At 38.0% G+C, this 13,637-nt stretch overlaps 1 protein-coding gene across 1 annotated transcript in view; it reads left to right on the forward strand.

Moving 5' to 3' along the window:
* Positions 1 to 818: 818 nt before the first annotated feature.
* syt6b (synaptotagmin VIb) overlaps positions 819 to 13,637 on the forward strand; it is a 30,690-nt gene continuing 17,871 nt past the window's right edge. Inside the window, exon 1 of the mRNA XM_039674030.2 lies at positions 819 to 1,193. Coding sequence (XP_039529964.2) covers positions 998 to 1,193 — 196 coding nt within the window. The 5' untranslated portion in view covers positions 819 to 997. The remainder of the gene's footprint in view (positions 1,194 to 13,637) is intronic.

A 13,637-nucleotide genomic window follows, 5' to 3' on the forward strand; every position in this document is an offset into this window, starting at 1 on the left:
TTTTTAAAAGATATTAATGCTTTTAGTTTTCCAAATTCGTTTTCAAATGCAGCATTGGTGACCATATGAGAAAATTATGCAAAATGAAAAAATACAACTTTTCTTATTACCTAAATTAACAGTTAATAATTATGTCAGTAGCCACTGCAAGACTTCCATCTTAAATATAAATATAAAATGTTTATTAAGTATGGAATATATAAGTTAAATATTAAATGTGTAAAAAGATGTCTCAACAACCAACATTCATTCATCATATGGCTTTTCAGCTTACAAAAGTCAGCTCCAATATACAGATGTATACCTGAAACAGAAATGCAACACTGATCAAGATGGGATATTTATTAATAGAGTAAGAAAAATAGACATTTACTCATGTTTTATGATACTGATGTTAGAGTTCCTGGGCCCAAGAATGGGAATCCCCTTAAGGAATTTTGCTAGCCTAGGATTTTGCTTACCATTTCTCAACAAAAAACGGCATCATCAGACGATCAATAGCTACTGAAGAACATTCAGATCCCACAACCTGCTGTAGCATCAAGGAAAAAAACCTCCACAAGAACATAAGAGGAAAATGCAGATGCTCCATCAAACTAAATAATAGAAACTTTGAACACTGGGGCATGTACTGTACATCAAAAAGCCTCTATAGCAAATTCAGGGTCAAGAAAGGAAGAGGAGCAGTGGAAGGGAGGAGGAGCTCTCCTTTTCCCTATCTGATGTAAGAATGACAGGAGAAGGGAGGAAACAAGGGGAGGGGAGTGGACATAAACTGGCTTAGGGACAAAAATCTCCAAAACCTGTGTTTGAACAGTAGCCGAGAGGAAGATCTAGACACAATGTGACGCACTTTGACTCCCAGAGCACCTGGGGTTACTACTGCTTTATTAAGACCCCTTGCCCACACACGGACATCCAAGAGTTGCAGAGAGGGACCTAGAAGTAGTTACGTCTATGTTTGGATTGCTACGATCACTGTTTGTCTCCATCCTAGATGCTAAAGGGACAAGTTGGGATTTGGGCTCACAGAATGAGTGCTATCGCCACTGAGGACCAGGACATGTTCTGTGAGAAGGCAGTGGCCCTTATCGTTGACCTCTGCCTGGATGACAGCCCTCTCCTAGACTCGGAAACCTGTCAGGATTTCCTTGTGCTTCTGACCAGTGAAAACCCCAACATATCCAGTTCAGGTAAGTTTCCTGCAGCGTTTGATGGGAAGCATGTTTATTGGGGGTGACGTGGGTGGGGGACGTGCTTATGTTTATCTGCGTATATGCGCGAGCTTGGGGTAGGACTTCAAAGGATCGTGACCTTTTAGATATGCCCATTTTTTTTGTTTGATTAATACCAAGGTAACAGACTTTTTGAAAGTAAGTTCTGTATAAATAATGAATTGCCATTAGTAACCCGGCACTTTTTCATTTCCCTAATGAGCCTGCTTGTGTTTGATGTTGTTTTCAACTAGGATGTTACTCATTGGCGATTTAGATCATTTGTACCCGTGGCACCTCCTTTTTTCCCCCTAATGACAAGTGCACAATTAAGCTTAAGTTGGAGAAATTTCATTGATGTGCTTTATAGAAAGATGGATGCAAGTGTTTTACAACGCACCGCTCCAGACTACAGGTTCACGGCAGTCACACAAGGTAAAATTGACATGAAATTGAATTTTGGACACAAGATCGAAGGAGCTGTGACATCTCAAGAGTTGGCAGGTGATAGGAATGTCTAAAGCAATTCAAATTATAATGAATTTCATATCTGGCAAACTGCCATGGAGGAAGACGGAGAATCTAATTGTCACTCTGAGTTTCTGTCACAGGAGAAATCAAATAAACACCGCAGGCCCTGACCTGCATCATGTCCCCAAACACAAGGATAGTGAATGCCACTGTGTGTTAACCACACATAAACACGAATCACTGACGCCACAGAACAGCTCTAATGCCAGCTCTTTAATAATGTAGAATTACTTCTGACATAATTTAAATGCATATACAGTACAGTATAAACACATATCTATGTCATATTTTGACATGTGATTTTGATCCTTTCATTATACAGTACTATATCCCAATACTCACATGTAGTTCTCAACTGGTGGGACAATGTATACAATATATATATATATAATAGCCTATACATAATATTATAAAATATTATTTATATCATTACAATACTACAATTTATAAGCTGTCAAAACCATCCGTCCAATCCAATCACATTTTGACACTGAGAAGCTAAACAAATAAGTCAACTTCCAACATGGACAGCCTGAAAAATGTCCCAGATCCATTAGATTGGGTATTGCTTTGGGTTGCCACTTCATGTCCAATATAAAATCCCCAAACCAATGCTCTGCACAACTTTTTCCATTAGTAATGCTAGGGGAAAAAAAGCTCATAATGTCATAAAATCATAATGATTGAGCTCTAATTAGGAAGGACGTGCTGAGTGTGTGAAGGGAGATGCCTGCTGACTTGACTAAGAGTGGAGGGAGGCTCTGGAACCTGCAGTCCACAGGCAGTAATACTAGATGAATGGAGGACTGCCGCTGGCCTCCGCAACCCCATGGCGAGAGCTGCACCCACCCTGCCAAAAAGCAAAGGTCATGCATCAGGAGAGCCAGGTGGTGCAGCACTCATGCAATGCCAAAATCCAGCACAATAGAGCAGGGGAACGTAACAGAGGACGCACTGATCAACGCTCTGCAGTTTGTTGCTAATTATCTAAAGCAATATTGTTCAACATCCCTTTTGAATAGATCTCTTGATGTGTGAAGAGTTATGTGTTACTGCAGCTGCACTCTAGTAAAGAGCGTCATTTTCTGGAATTCATGGGTTGCTGACTGTAGTGTTGAAGTCATTCCTCAGTTTTCCCATGAATGAAAATAATATACAATAAAGATGTCAGATAAACGTAACTTGAAAGCTGTTTGTTTAATAATTCAAAGGTTTGACCCTGAATTACTTGAAATGACTATTGTTGCATTGCATTTGCAAGCTTTATTTATTATTAAACTTATCAGTTTGATATTTTCCTGCTGTTCCATGCATTTATCTACAGTATATTGGTGACATGTCAATTATGACTCAAATAAACAAATACTCTATAACAGCATGTTTAAAAGATCTTAATCATGTTATGTCCGTGCCTACTTGGTCACAATCGAAGTAAACACTGAAGCCATCATTTATTCTCATTGTAAACCAGCATTACAAGTTTATTGACTGGTTGTATAAAAAGAGTGCAGAGGAAAGAGAATTTAAGATGGTCAAAGTCAATATAACGCCACTCAAGCACATGATGATGGCGTATAGGGATGACCATCTTTCTCACCCCATTTCTATTGTATGGTAGCCCTCAAGGTTAAATCAATTACATTTCCTTTCAAACATGACGAGGGTATATGTCTGAGTATAATGGTTGAGCAATAGAGGGCATGTGGAGGGGGGACCTCATTTCTTTCCACTATAGTTGAAAAAGATGAAGAGAACCCAAGCTGAATGCCAGTCGCATTACAGAGTAGCACCTCTACTCCATCTGTTTCTATAACACATTGAGCAGAACCTTACTATTAGCCACTAGATTAGTTTACTTTAGTTTAACACACTAAGCTCCACTGCAGCGAGCCAGACACTCATTCTAGACTTACTACTGCAACTACCGCATTATGGCCATGAATAAATAAAACAGAGAGTACGTCAGACCAGCAGGGAAAATAACATACACACTCTGTGTTCTCCTCCCTGCTGAAGAAGGAATAAGACAGAGAGGGCGTTTTGTGTGCTATGTGTGTAAAATCACTACCGGCGGAGTTAATTCTCAGTAACCCAATGGGAAATTCCTGTGTGCTGGTGAAACCCTGTGAGGTATGATTAAATAATTTAGTGAACCCCAGTGTTGTGTGCCAAGCTAATTTGTGACCATACCTTTATAGGCATTGTTAATTACTGAACAGGTAGAGACTGAAAGAAATTGACTTTGGAATTCACAGTACTTAACTGACAGCAAGTGATGAGTAACTTATATAAAAAACCCTGTAAAGTACTTTATTTCAAATGTGTTTTTATTTTTTTACAGTGTAAGCACAGCCAAATTACCTCCTTTGTCATTTTTCTTTAGGACTTATATGCTCACTTGCACTAATAGCGAAATGAATAGCGAAATCTGCCTGGAGTTTGACAGTGCCATCATCTTTGATATGAATAATGTTCATTTATATGCAGACAACCTATTTTCTAGTAAAATAAATGTGAGAATCAATTCAGCAGTTCAGCCTTGTCTCTTAACTTCACAATATCACACTGGCATCAGACAGTATGTGTCAGAGCACAGTAAAAAAAGCTAATTTAATTACAGTGATCTTCCAGAAATAAAATAATCTGGCAAAACAAATAAAAGGATTATATGGCACTATATTCTAAATAGCTTTGTGTAAAAAAAAAAAGGATTTAAAGGAGAACTCTGGCGCAAAATGAACCTTTGGTCTAATAGACCCCTTTTGCGCCGACGTCACAGTTACGTCATGGCGCTAGCTGGAGGCAAAACAAAGTGAAAACTGGAGGCGGCCAATGCAAAACAGCACAGATTCAGCTACATAATAAGGAGCTTAAATAATTGTTACTATTATTAAATGTCATCTTTTTGTGTTGTTTGGTGCAAGAATTGATGAAAAATTAATATGCTGTATCTGGAACTTTTATTTCTAGAAAATATTCACATCACTAAAATCGCACTGTATGTCACTCTTTACATTGTCGTGGTCTCGGCGCTGGCTCGGCAGAACTGCGGATCGTACACACAAGTCTTGTACAGGACCATATAGGCATCTAAAGATTTATATGCCCTCAGTTTCTCTTTACGATCGGTTTCTCTATAAGGTAGGTGTAGAAGTCAGGCCACTCAACCGAGGTAACGTACGTTAATCCTGTCAGATCATTCATGCATTGAGTGAGCGTGTAGGCGGCTATAGGTCGGCCAATCTGGTTCCGTCCGTTAAAAATAACTTTTGTAAATAACAATCGCAGTCCTGGACACTGGGTGACCTTACACATTAAGATAATATCGGATTTTCTCCAGTCATTGTTAAAAAAACAAGATAACAATCCTTGCTAACTAGCGTTAGTGAAGCGGCCAGATGGATCTTTCTGCCTCCACCTAAGCTCCGCCCACGAAAAAACGTCACCATGTTTACTAACTGTAAAAGGGTCTATAACACATTGGTACCTAATCGACCATTCTCTGAGATTTATTTTCATGATAATAGAATGTAAAGAGTTTTATCTCTAAAAACTGTTTAGCGTATCCGTTAGTAGTATGGGGGCATACAATAAGTAAAGGCTCAAAATAGCCCCACACTAACACAGTAACATAATGAGGGTCCCTACATGCAAAATTAAACGGTCTGTACACTTATTAAGTTCTCAATGCTTCATTTTGCATGTAGGGACCCTCATTATGCTACTGTGTGGGACTTTTTGAGCCTTGTTAGTGGTATTAACTATAATGATTTCTCTTTACTTATTATATGCCCCCATAGTAGTGGATACGCTAAACAGTTTTTAGAGATACAACTTTTTTACATTCGATCATCATGAAAACAAATCTCAGAGAACGGTCGACTACCAAGGTGTTATTAGATCAAAGGTTCATTTTGGAAAAAAAAAAAGATTTAAAGGAGAACTCAGCGCAAAATGAACCTTTGGTCTAATAACACATTGGTAGTCAACCGTTCTCTGGGATTAGACCAAAGGTTCACTTTTATAAGCACACCAGGCAATTGATTTTCAGTGAATCATGACTTAAATTTCAGCATGCTACAAAGGTGGCTTCAGAAAAATTGGAATATAGTTATATTGTATATGGACCACTTGATACTATTGTGGTTGTTGTCATTTCGTAGTTGACAGCCTTTTTCCTTTTATTGAAAGAGCAGCATGCAGGATATTTTTCACATTTTCAAAGTCTGTTATTTGAAACGACATGAGAGTAAGTAAATGATGAAAGAATTTTAATTTTGGGGTAAGCTATCCTAATACTATTAAATCCATTGCTTTCTTTTCTATGTCATTCAAAAGCAGGTTGAGGCCATTGAGAATAAGATAATGGAGACCCTTTGAGCTAAAAGTGTTTAGGCATTGCAAAGGACATTGGTCTCAGATGTGTATCACTTCTAGGAATCAAGACATTTAAGCCGTGACCATCTCAAAAGATGAGAGTGAGCAAAAAAGAAGGCGATTGAAAATGGGCCTGACTATAATGACGGAAAATTGAATCACAGGCTGCCCTGTAGCAGGACATGGAGAGGATTCAGGGGGTTTAGGCCGAGAGCGACATCCAAATGGACTCATTTCTAAAATCTAATTTCCAGGGTCTGCCTGTTATGGGGTGACTGTGACATTTCATCCCTGATTGTGTTAAATGTGTTCTCTGTTCAGTGGCATGGGCCGAGGTTAACAAGCCATGTATGCGGCTGTTGACAGTTAAATTGCCTCTCAGTGGCAAACCTCTCAACAAAAAGAAGTGCAACCGTATTTTCAATATTTATGGGCTTGCACAACTGTTGGGTAATGATGTATATTATATGCTTCCATATAGGCATATACACTTACGAACAGAATCTAATTTCTACTTGCTTTATCTTATGATCTCCTCCATCCCCAGTATATACTAGTATTTTTCTTGTCATTTTTTTAAAAAAACAAAAAGACAAATATCCCTCTGCAAGATGTGTTTGCCAATTTATGAGGATGTTTTCAAATTTCATTCAATAAGAAACCCGTTCAAAATTAATAAATCTATCGCATTTGCTTTGTCAATAAGCTCTACAGTTTAGCAGAGAAAAGGGTAATAAACAAACAAACATGTAAGAACAGCTGTAAGATGTAAGAACACTCATGGGCTAGACTGCTTTTCAATTCTTGGCAGTAAACTGTTTTCAGCACCTGGGAATAGAACACAACATTTTTCAGCTCATAATTCAGCTTATTACACAGCGGCAAATACAATGTGCCATTGAGACCTCCATTCATGAGAGGCCAGAGGTACAATCTGTCTTGCAGTTCGATGGCATGCTGAGAGATCACAAACTCATCTACTGCAAACATTTATGATAATTCATTTAGATCAGTGTTGGAGATGACTCCCACGTAATTCTATATAATTTCATAATTTTAATCTTAGTCAAATGCACAGACTTCAAAGTAACGTTTACTAGCTTATACCAAATAATGATGTATCACATGAGTGTTGGTTTATATGTGAATGAAAGCATATATTAGAAGACTTGGATTAAACACTCGATTCATGTGGATTTAAACATTTTGAAGCGTCAGAGATCTGGGTAAATAGTCTTTCAATATAAGGACAGAAATCTCTCAGATTTCATTCAAATATCTTCATGTGTGAATATCTTCATTTGTGGATCTGGAATGACATGAGGGTGAGTAAATGATGACATTATTTTCATTATTATTTTTGGCTGAAAGGTTGCATTACATAAGCAGAGAATAGACATTTGAATTACAGAAATAAGTATTTAAAGTGATGACCATTTTAATCCATTTTCTCACTTATTCTTTATAATCCACGTAAAGGCCAGGAGTTTATCTCAAGTTGTTTTAATTACTTTTCATCTAGACCTTTTACTCACCTGCTTATCCACAACTTTTTCCATTTTTATTTAGCAGCAGTTCCACATGAACTACTTTTCATAGAGGCCACACTTTTGTGCATGTTGAAGGAGAGATTGTTGTTATATAAAGAAAGAATATTTGAATCGTAAGCATTTGTTTTGCCTTTCATATCAAACATTGCTAATAAATGTAGATTCACACACATTGACTCAGTATTGCAATACAAGACAAAGGGCAAATTCATCATGCCTTGCAGAATAATTATCCAAAGCTTGTGAATATTGATTTCAAACATGGTTGAGTGATCAGGACTGAACAAAGGCACAGATATCCTCAATAACACGCAATAAAACATCTTTATACACCATTAATGACCCATAGACAAGAATGATCAAGAATGGTTCCTCCTCGTACCTCTTTAAAGGTGCCTTCTGGAACTAAAAATCAAAAAATATTCCATATTCCATAACAGATGGGGGCAGTATACCTCCAGAAAATGTGTTGTGCCGCTGCCGCACGCACTCACGTCTTCAAACAACACAAACGAGCGCTGTTTTGCTCTCTTTCTCCGCATATTATTCAAATAATTTGACACGATAGTAAAAGGTCGGAAGACCGCAGTTTCACGTGGAGCATTTGGAGATTTTTAGAGATCAGAGACTAAATGAACAACATCTCAACACTAAATGATGAAGACCGACTCATAGACGCCTGTCTCAAAAACAAGCTGTTGCATTTCGACGATATGGGAAAATAAAAGCCTGCAGGCTATTATTTTAAGTTTACGGTATTCGTTTTGTTCATATTACACTTTTATTGTTAGTTTGAATTAATTTGACAGACAGCATTCGCTGATGTTGATCAACCTAGCGAAATTCAGAGCTGCCAGCTCTCACGAATTCACCGTGAGACACATGCAATTAACACTTAACAAGCAGGTTAGTTAAGCTCTCAGATTCTGTCAATTTTATTATGCAATTCAAACAATAAATACCGTTTTGGCGCTTGTACATGTTACACCACAGATCCCTAGCGCACGTGAACCGATCATCTCTACTAGCTAATGGAAAAAGAACCCGAACACTGTTGAAAGATATGCTACAACTTACCAAAATGTATTCCTCATGCATAATGTCGACCATTCATTTTTTGAACTCTTCCCTGAACTGAAATGTAGTAATGGGCTGTATTTCCACACGACTGACATGTTCAAGTACACACACAAGCCGGCGAGCGCGACTCACTCGTGTACTGCAGTTTGGCTGGTGGTAATGTTGCCCGGCCGCATACCGCCTCCCATGGCCGGAACTGGTATTACGACACCTACCGGGCCGGGGCTAGTCATTTAGCATGCTAATTTAGGTTTATATCTCGGCAGCACTATAACTTGTCAGTTTTTTAATTACATCATTGCACTTATTTCTTCTCATTCTTTTGATGCGTGTAGCTCATTTTTTGGATTTTTACCTCAATTATTACATATGCCACCTTTAAGGTTTAAGTGATTTCCAGATTTACCTAGCCTCAACACACTTTGAATCTTGCACATTACATGCAGTAGGCAGTATTTCAGTTTGATTGTGTTACATATTGATGCAGTAAGAATAATTCAACCAAAAATTTAAATTGTCATTATTTATTTGTCTGTTTGACAATCTTTGTTCTTCTGAACAATAGAACGTTTCAACTGTTTTTTTCTATACTGCAAAAGTTAAAGGGATACTTCACCCAAAAATAGAAATTTTGTCACGATGGGGGAATAATATGGAAGTCAATGGATACTGTCAACTGTCAGGTTTCTAACATTGTTTAAAATATATTCTTTTGTCAACAAAAGAAAGAAATTATTTCAGTTTGGAACGGTTTGGAACATGAAGGGGAGTAAATGGTAACAACATTTTTATTTTTGGGTAAACAATCCCTTTAATGGCATCCAAAACAACAGACAAAAAAGAAAAATGCAAATTTTCTTTTTTTAACTAATTAGAATGAGGGTAAGTAATTGATTATTTTTTTTAAAGTTATTTTTCTTTATTTAACTGTTGGCTTGCACATTACTATTCTAGCTGACAACTGCCTAATATGTCCTCATGTCCAGAGAATAAATTACCAATTAAACCTACATGCTTCATTCTGTTAGTTTTGAAAAATCAGTCTGCACAGTGAAACGCTTAGCCAATGTGATTGAGGGCGCACATAATTACCACATGATTTACATTAGAATAAGCCTTGTTGTACAGTATCTCATTGTAGGCAGGAGATGGAAATTAAAACAGAGCTGGGCTTTTGACCAAACCCTCCAGAGGCTCCACATTCAAACCGCAGCCTTCTCTCTGCCATCATTTGCATCCTTTTCTATAAGCCCATATACTGAATTCCAAAATCTTGATTCATGTTTTGACACAAAAGATAACAACGCCACAATTACCACTAAGCAAATTGTGTGTTTAGTAAAAGATGTGTTGTATCATGTTTTAAATATACTGAATGAAATATGATGTTATAGAAATGGAAAACACTGCACCATTGGAAGATGGTCAGGGTGGAAAATAGGCTATGATATTGCAAATATCTTTACATTCAATAGTGGAAAGATTATCTCTTGAAGTTCTTATGAGTGTCAGTATGTTTAAGTAAAGTGTGTGCATGAAGTATTCTGTATTGCTTAACTGCCTTTGAGAAAAGCAGAGATGAAAGTCCAGGGCTCCGCTCACCAAGAGCACATCCCCCTCCCAATGCAGCTACAAGATCACTGATGTTAATCTGTCTAGAAGTCGGCTAGGGGGAACCGTGACATCGCAGCTGGAGAAGTAGCAGCAAACCACATGAATGTAAGAACAAGGCACATTGGGTTTGTAAGATGGAGGAGCCTAATGCAGACGTGCATGCATCACTGTGCATACAAGTGCGGTCCTACAGTCAGACTTGGATGCTGCATGGATCCATGATTAAAATGAAATGAACATTTGCACCCAAAATGAACGTCATTTTCTCAACTCGCATGCTGTTACAAACCTGTTTTGTGGAACACAAAACATACAGTAATTTTTAAAGAATGTCTTGGCGGCTATTTTTTATATAATGAAAATGAATTAGGAATGAGTTGTCAAGCTCCTAAATGGCAAAGAAAGCATGCATCTGTTGAGCACACTGGTAGTTGTGGCCTAATGGTTAGAGAGTTGGACTTGTAATCTGAAGGACATGGGCTTGAGTCTCAGTACCGGCAGGAAATGTAGGTGGGGGAGTGAAAGAACAGTGCTCTCTTCTACCACAACGGTGCCCTTGAGCAAGGCATCTAACCCCCAATCGCTTCCTGAGCACCACAGTTAAAAATGCCATTTTGCTTGGTTTTGCACTGCCTGTTAGTTCTGCTGAAATCTATCATCTCTTTTCAGGATGTCTTTATATCTCAGTTCAGCTCTACAGCACCAGAGTTGAGCAAACGGTGCAGAATTGGAGTGTGGGAGGGGGTCATTCTGGTGACATGTCCAGCACATTTGAGCCGAGTGAATTTTGGTCACTTTGAACAGATCTTCATTCAACGTTTTATCCTTCCAGGTCTTGCCGATTATAAACCTGAGGCATCTAGCATGAAGCACTCTCTTGATGACTGTAGTCCAGCATTCAGAGCCACACAACAGGACTCTCAGAAAACATGCTTCTTCATACACTCTTTAGTGCAGACAGATAGATGCTTATAATCTTTCCCTTTAAGGGTCTGACAGAGTCTACTGCATGATTCATTGAATTTCAAAGTCGAATCTTTTAAGCCTTTAATTACCCTTCCTGCCTTTTAATAATTCTGAAAATAACAACTGCCTTTCTTTTCTGCCTTTCTCGAGTTTTTTTTTTGATTCATGAGGCTTTTTCATTAATATGCATGCTTTTATGTCATCTATTCACTGTTATAAATTAAAATGATAGCAATACAATTTCCCAGTTAACAAGTTAACTTTCTAAAAAAAAAAAAAACATGGAACCACAATAAAGAAAAATACAGTGACAGATGTAGGCTACTGGACTGCATTCTGGTGTCTGTATTTTACAAATCATAACCATATATGTTCCATAATGTAGGTACATAACTCATTACTGAAACCTTTGTATAGCTATCTCGTAAATATAGGATTGTAGCTAGGCTAATATAGATATTCGAATTTTACTTTTACCTTGCATTAACTTTATTTAAAGTAAGTATACATTTATAGGCAACATTAAAACCGTGAAATCAAATGCAAAATCTAGGCTATATTTAGGTAACAGGTTTTATTGTAAAGTTTTTACTTTTTCTAGCCGCGGGGTTATATGTTTGAAGCAGTTGTGACCGCTCTCTGGCTTGGCAAAATTAATGTGTGTGTGTGTGTGTGCCCCTAGACAATTACAATACTGCATCTCTCTAGCTGAGCAATGGCTGGCTTCCTCGCGGTGCCATAGAAACGCGATCCCGTGCACGCTGCTGTGTCGAGCTCATTCTGAGACGAGCTTGCGGATAGACAAGAGCTGTTTTGAGACAGGGGGTCTCAAAAACAGCAAGAAAGCGAGTTTAAGTGGGAATACCAAAAGTGAGAGATACGGAAAAAACGCTTTGTGGTAAGAAAATATATTTATTTATTTATGTTTCAATAAAGTTGGGAGTGTATATTTATCCTGTAGCAATACGTGCTTTGACAGAACTGCATTACCTACAAAGACGCATTGTATTTTTTAGGTACTTGATGAATATTTGTGTACTTCTACGCCTTATTTTCATCTATAATACTGTATATTATCATTTTGTTCGTTATATTTGTTGTTTAATTGAAGAGTTCAAAGTTCCTGCAGCAATGATAGGATTTTCATGCAGGTGTTCAGCTAATTTGCGTCAACCCCTCTTGAAGCTCCCTCGAAAGAGATAATAGGCTGCCCTGTTTCATAATAGTCTAATTAGAAAAAATCTCCATAAAACAACTTTGGGAAGGGGTGGAAGACTTTTATGTCGTTTTCTTCTAATCTAGTTTTTAGTACCTCTTTAATTGACACCATCTGTGGCTGCTTCGTCCCAGGGAAAATATTTATGACCTAAGTACAAAGGTTGATATTCAGTGTTGTATTGATCTCACAATAGTATCTCTGTGCTTTAGTTTTGAGCATATTAAACATATGGCAGTGAAAGGAAGGTGTTGGTGGTGCCCTGAGGCTGGTTAGGACAGCAGCTTACATTTCTAGTTGAATGTTATTAGAGCACAGTTTGTGCAGATCCTCTTGTGAATAGGGTGCTGAAAGAAGGAAGGATGTAGATAGAGTGTACATCACATACATTATCCAAAATGCAGTCAGGATGTGTATCCACATGACACGCTTTTGTACTGCATGTTTATGTGTGTGAGTAAATAAGGGTACAGCAAGTGCAGTGACTTGCTTGTCTGGTGCATTGGCAGTCTGGTCCATCACGGTTCCTCTCAACAGCTCGCTGGGAGCCTTCTCCTGCATTGGCAGTTGATCACACTGGAGCTAATAGTGTTAAAGCATTGTTGTCAGCTACATCTCCTAAAGTTGCAATGTAGGCAAATAAAAGATCTGCTACAACAGGCTGCGGTGTATTGCTTATCATCCCTTACTACACTGACTTAGTGTCCCAACCTTTAGACAGTGCTGCCAGTGCATTTGCTGCCCAAGATGGAATAGCTTGTTGTGGTATAAGCGGGAATTATAAGTGGGAAAAATATCCAAAAATGTGTTTAGTGCAGAACCTCTCAAAATGCAACTCGACAGTTGCCTTCAATGTGCTGTATAGAGACACAGGGACTACAATCATTGTGTTGTTAGTAATATTAATATTTCATTTGTTTCCCAGTGACCTAAATGAGATTTACTTAAGATTTCATGAGATATCTTTTGATGTTGGCGCTAATAAACTTGGTGGAAAGTATGTTAACCATTTGCATTATATGGCAACTGTCTTTCAAATATTTTTTCTGTCTCCAAACTATGTAGCAGCGTTTTATTATGAGCTTTACC

The sequence above is a fragment of the Pimephales promelas genome, chromosome 21, assembly GCF_988280905.1.
Source record: "Pimephales promelas chromosome 21, fPimPro1.hap1.1, whole genome shotgun sequence".
In the NCBI taxonomy this organism is placed as follows: Eukaryota; Metazoa; Chordata; class Actinopteri; order Cypriniformes; family Leuciscidae; genus Pimephales; species Pimephales promelas.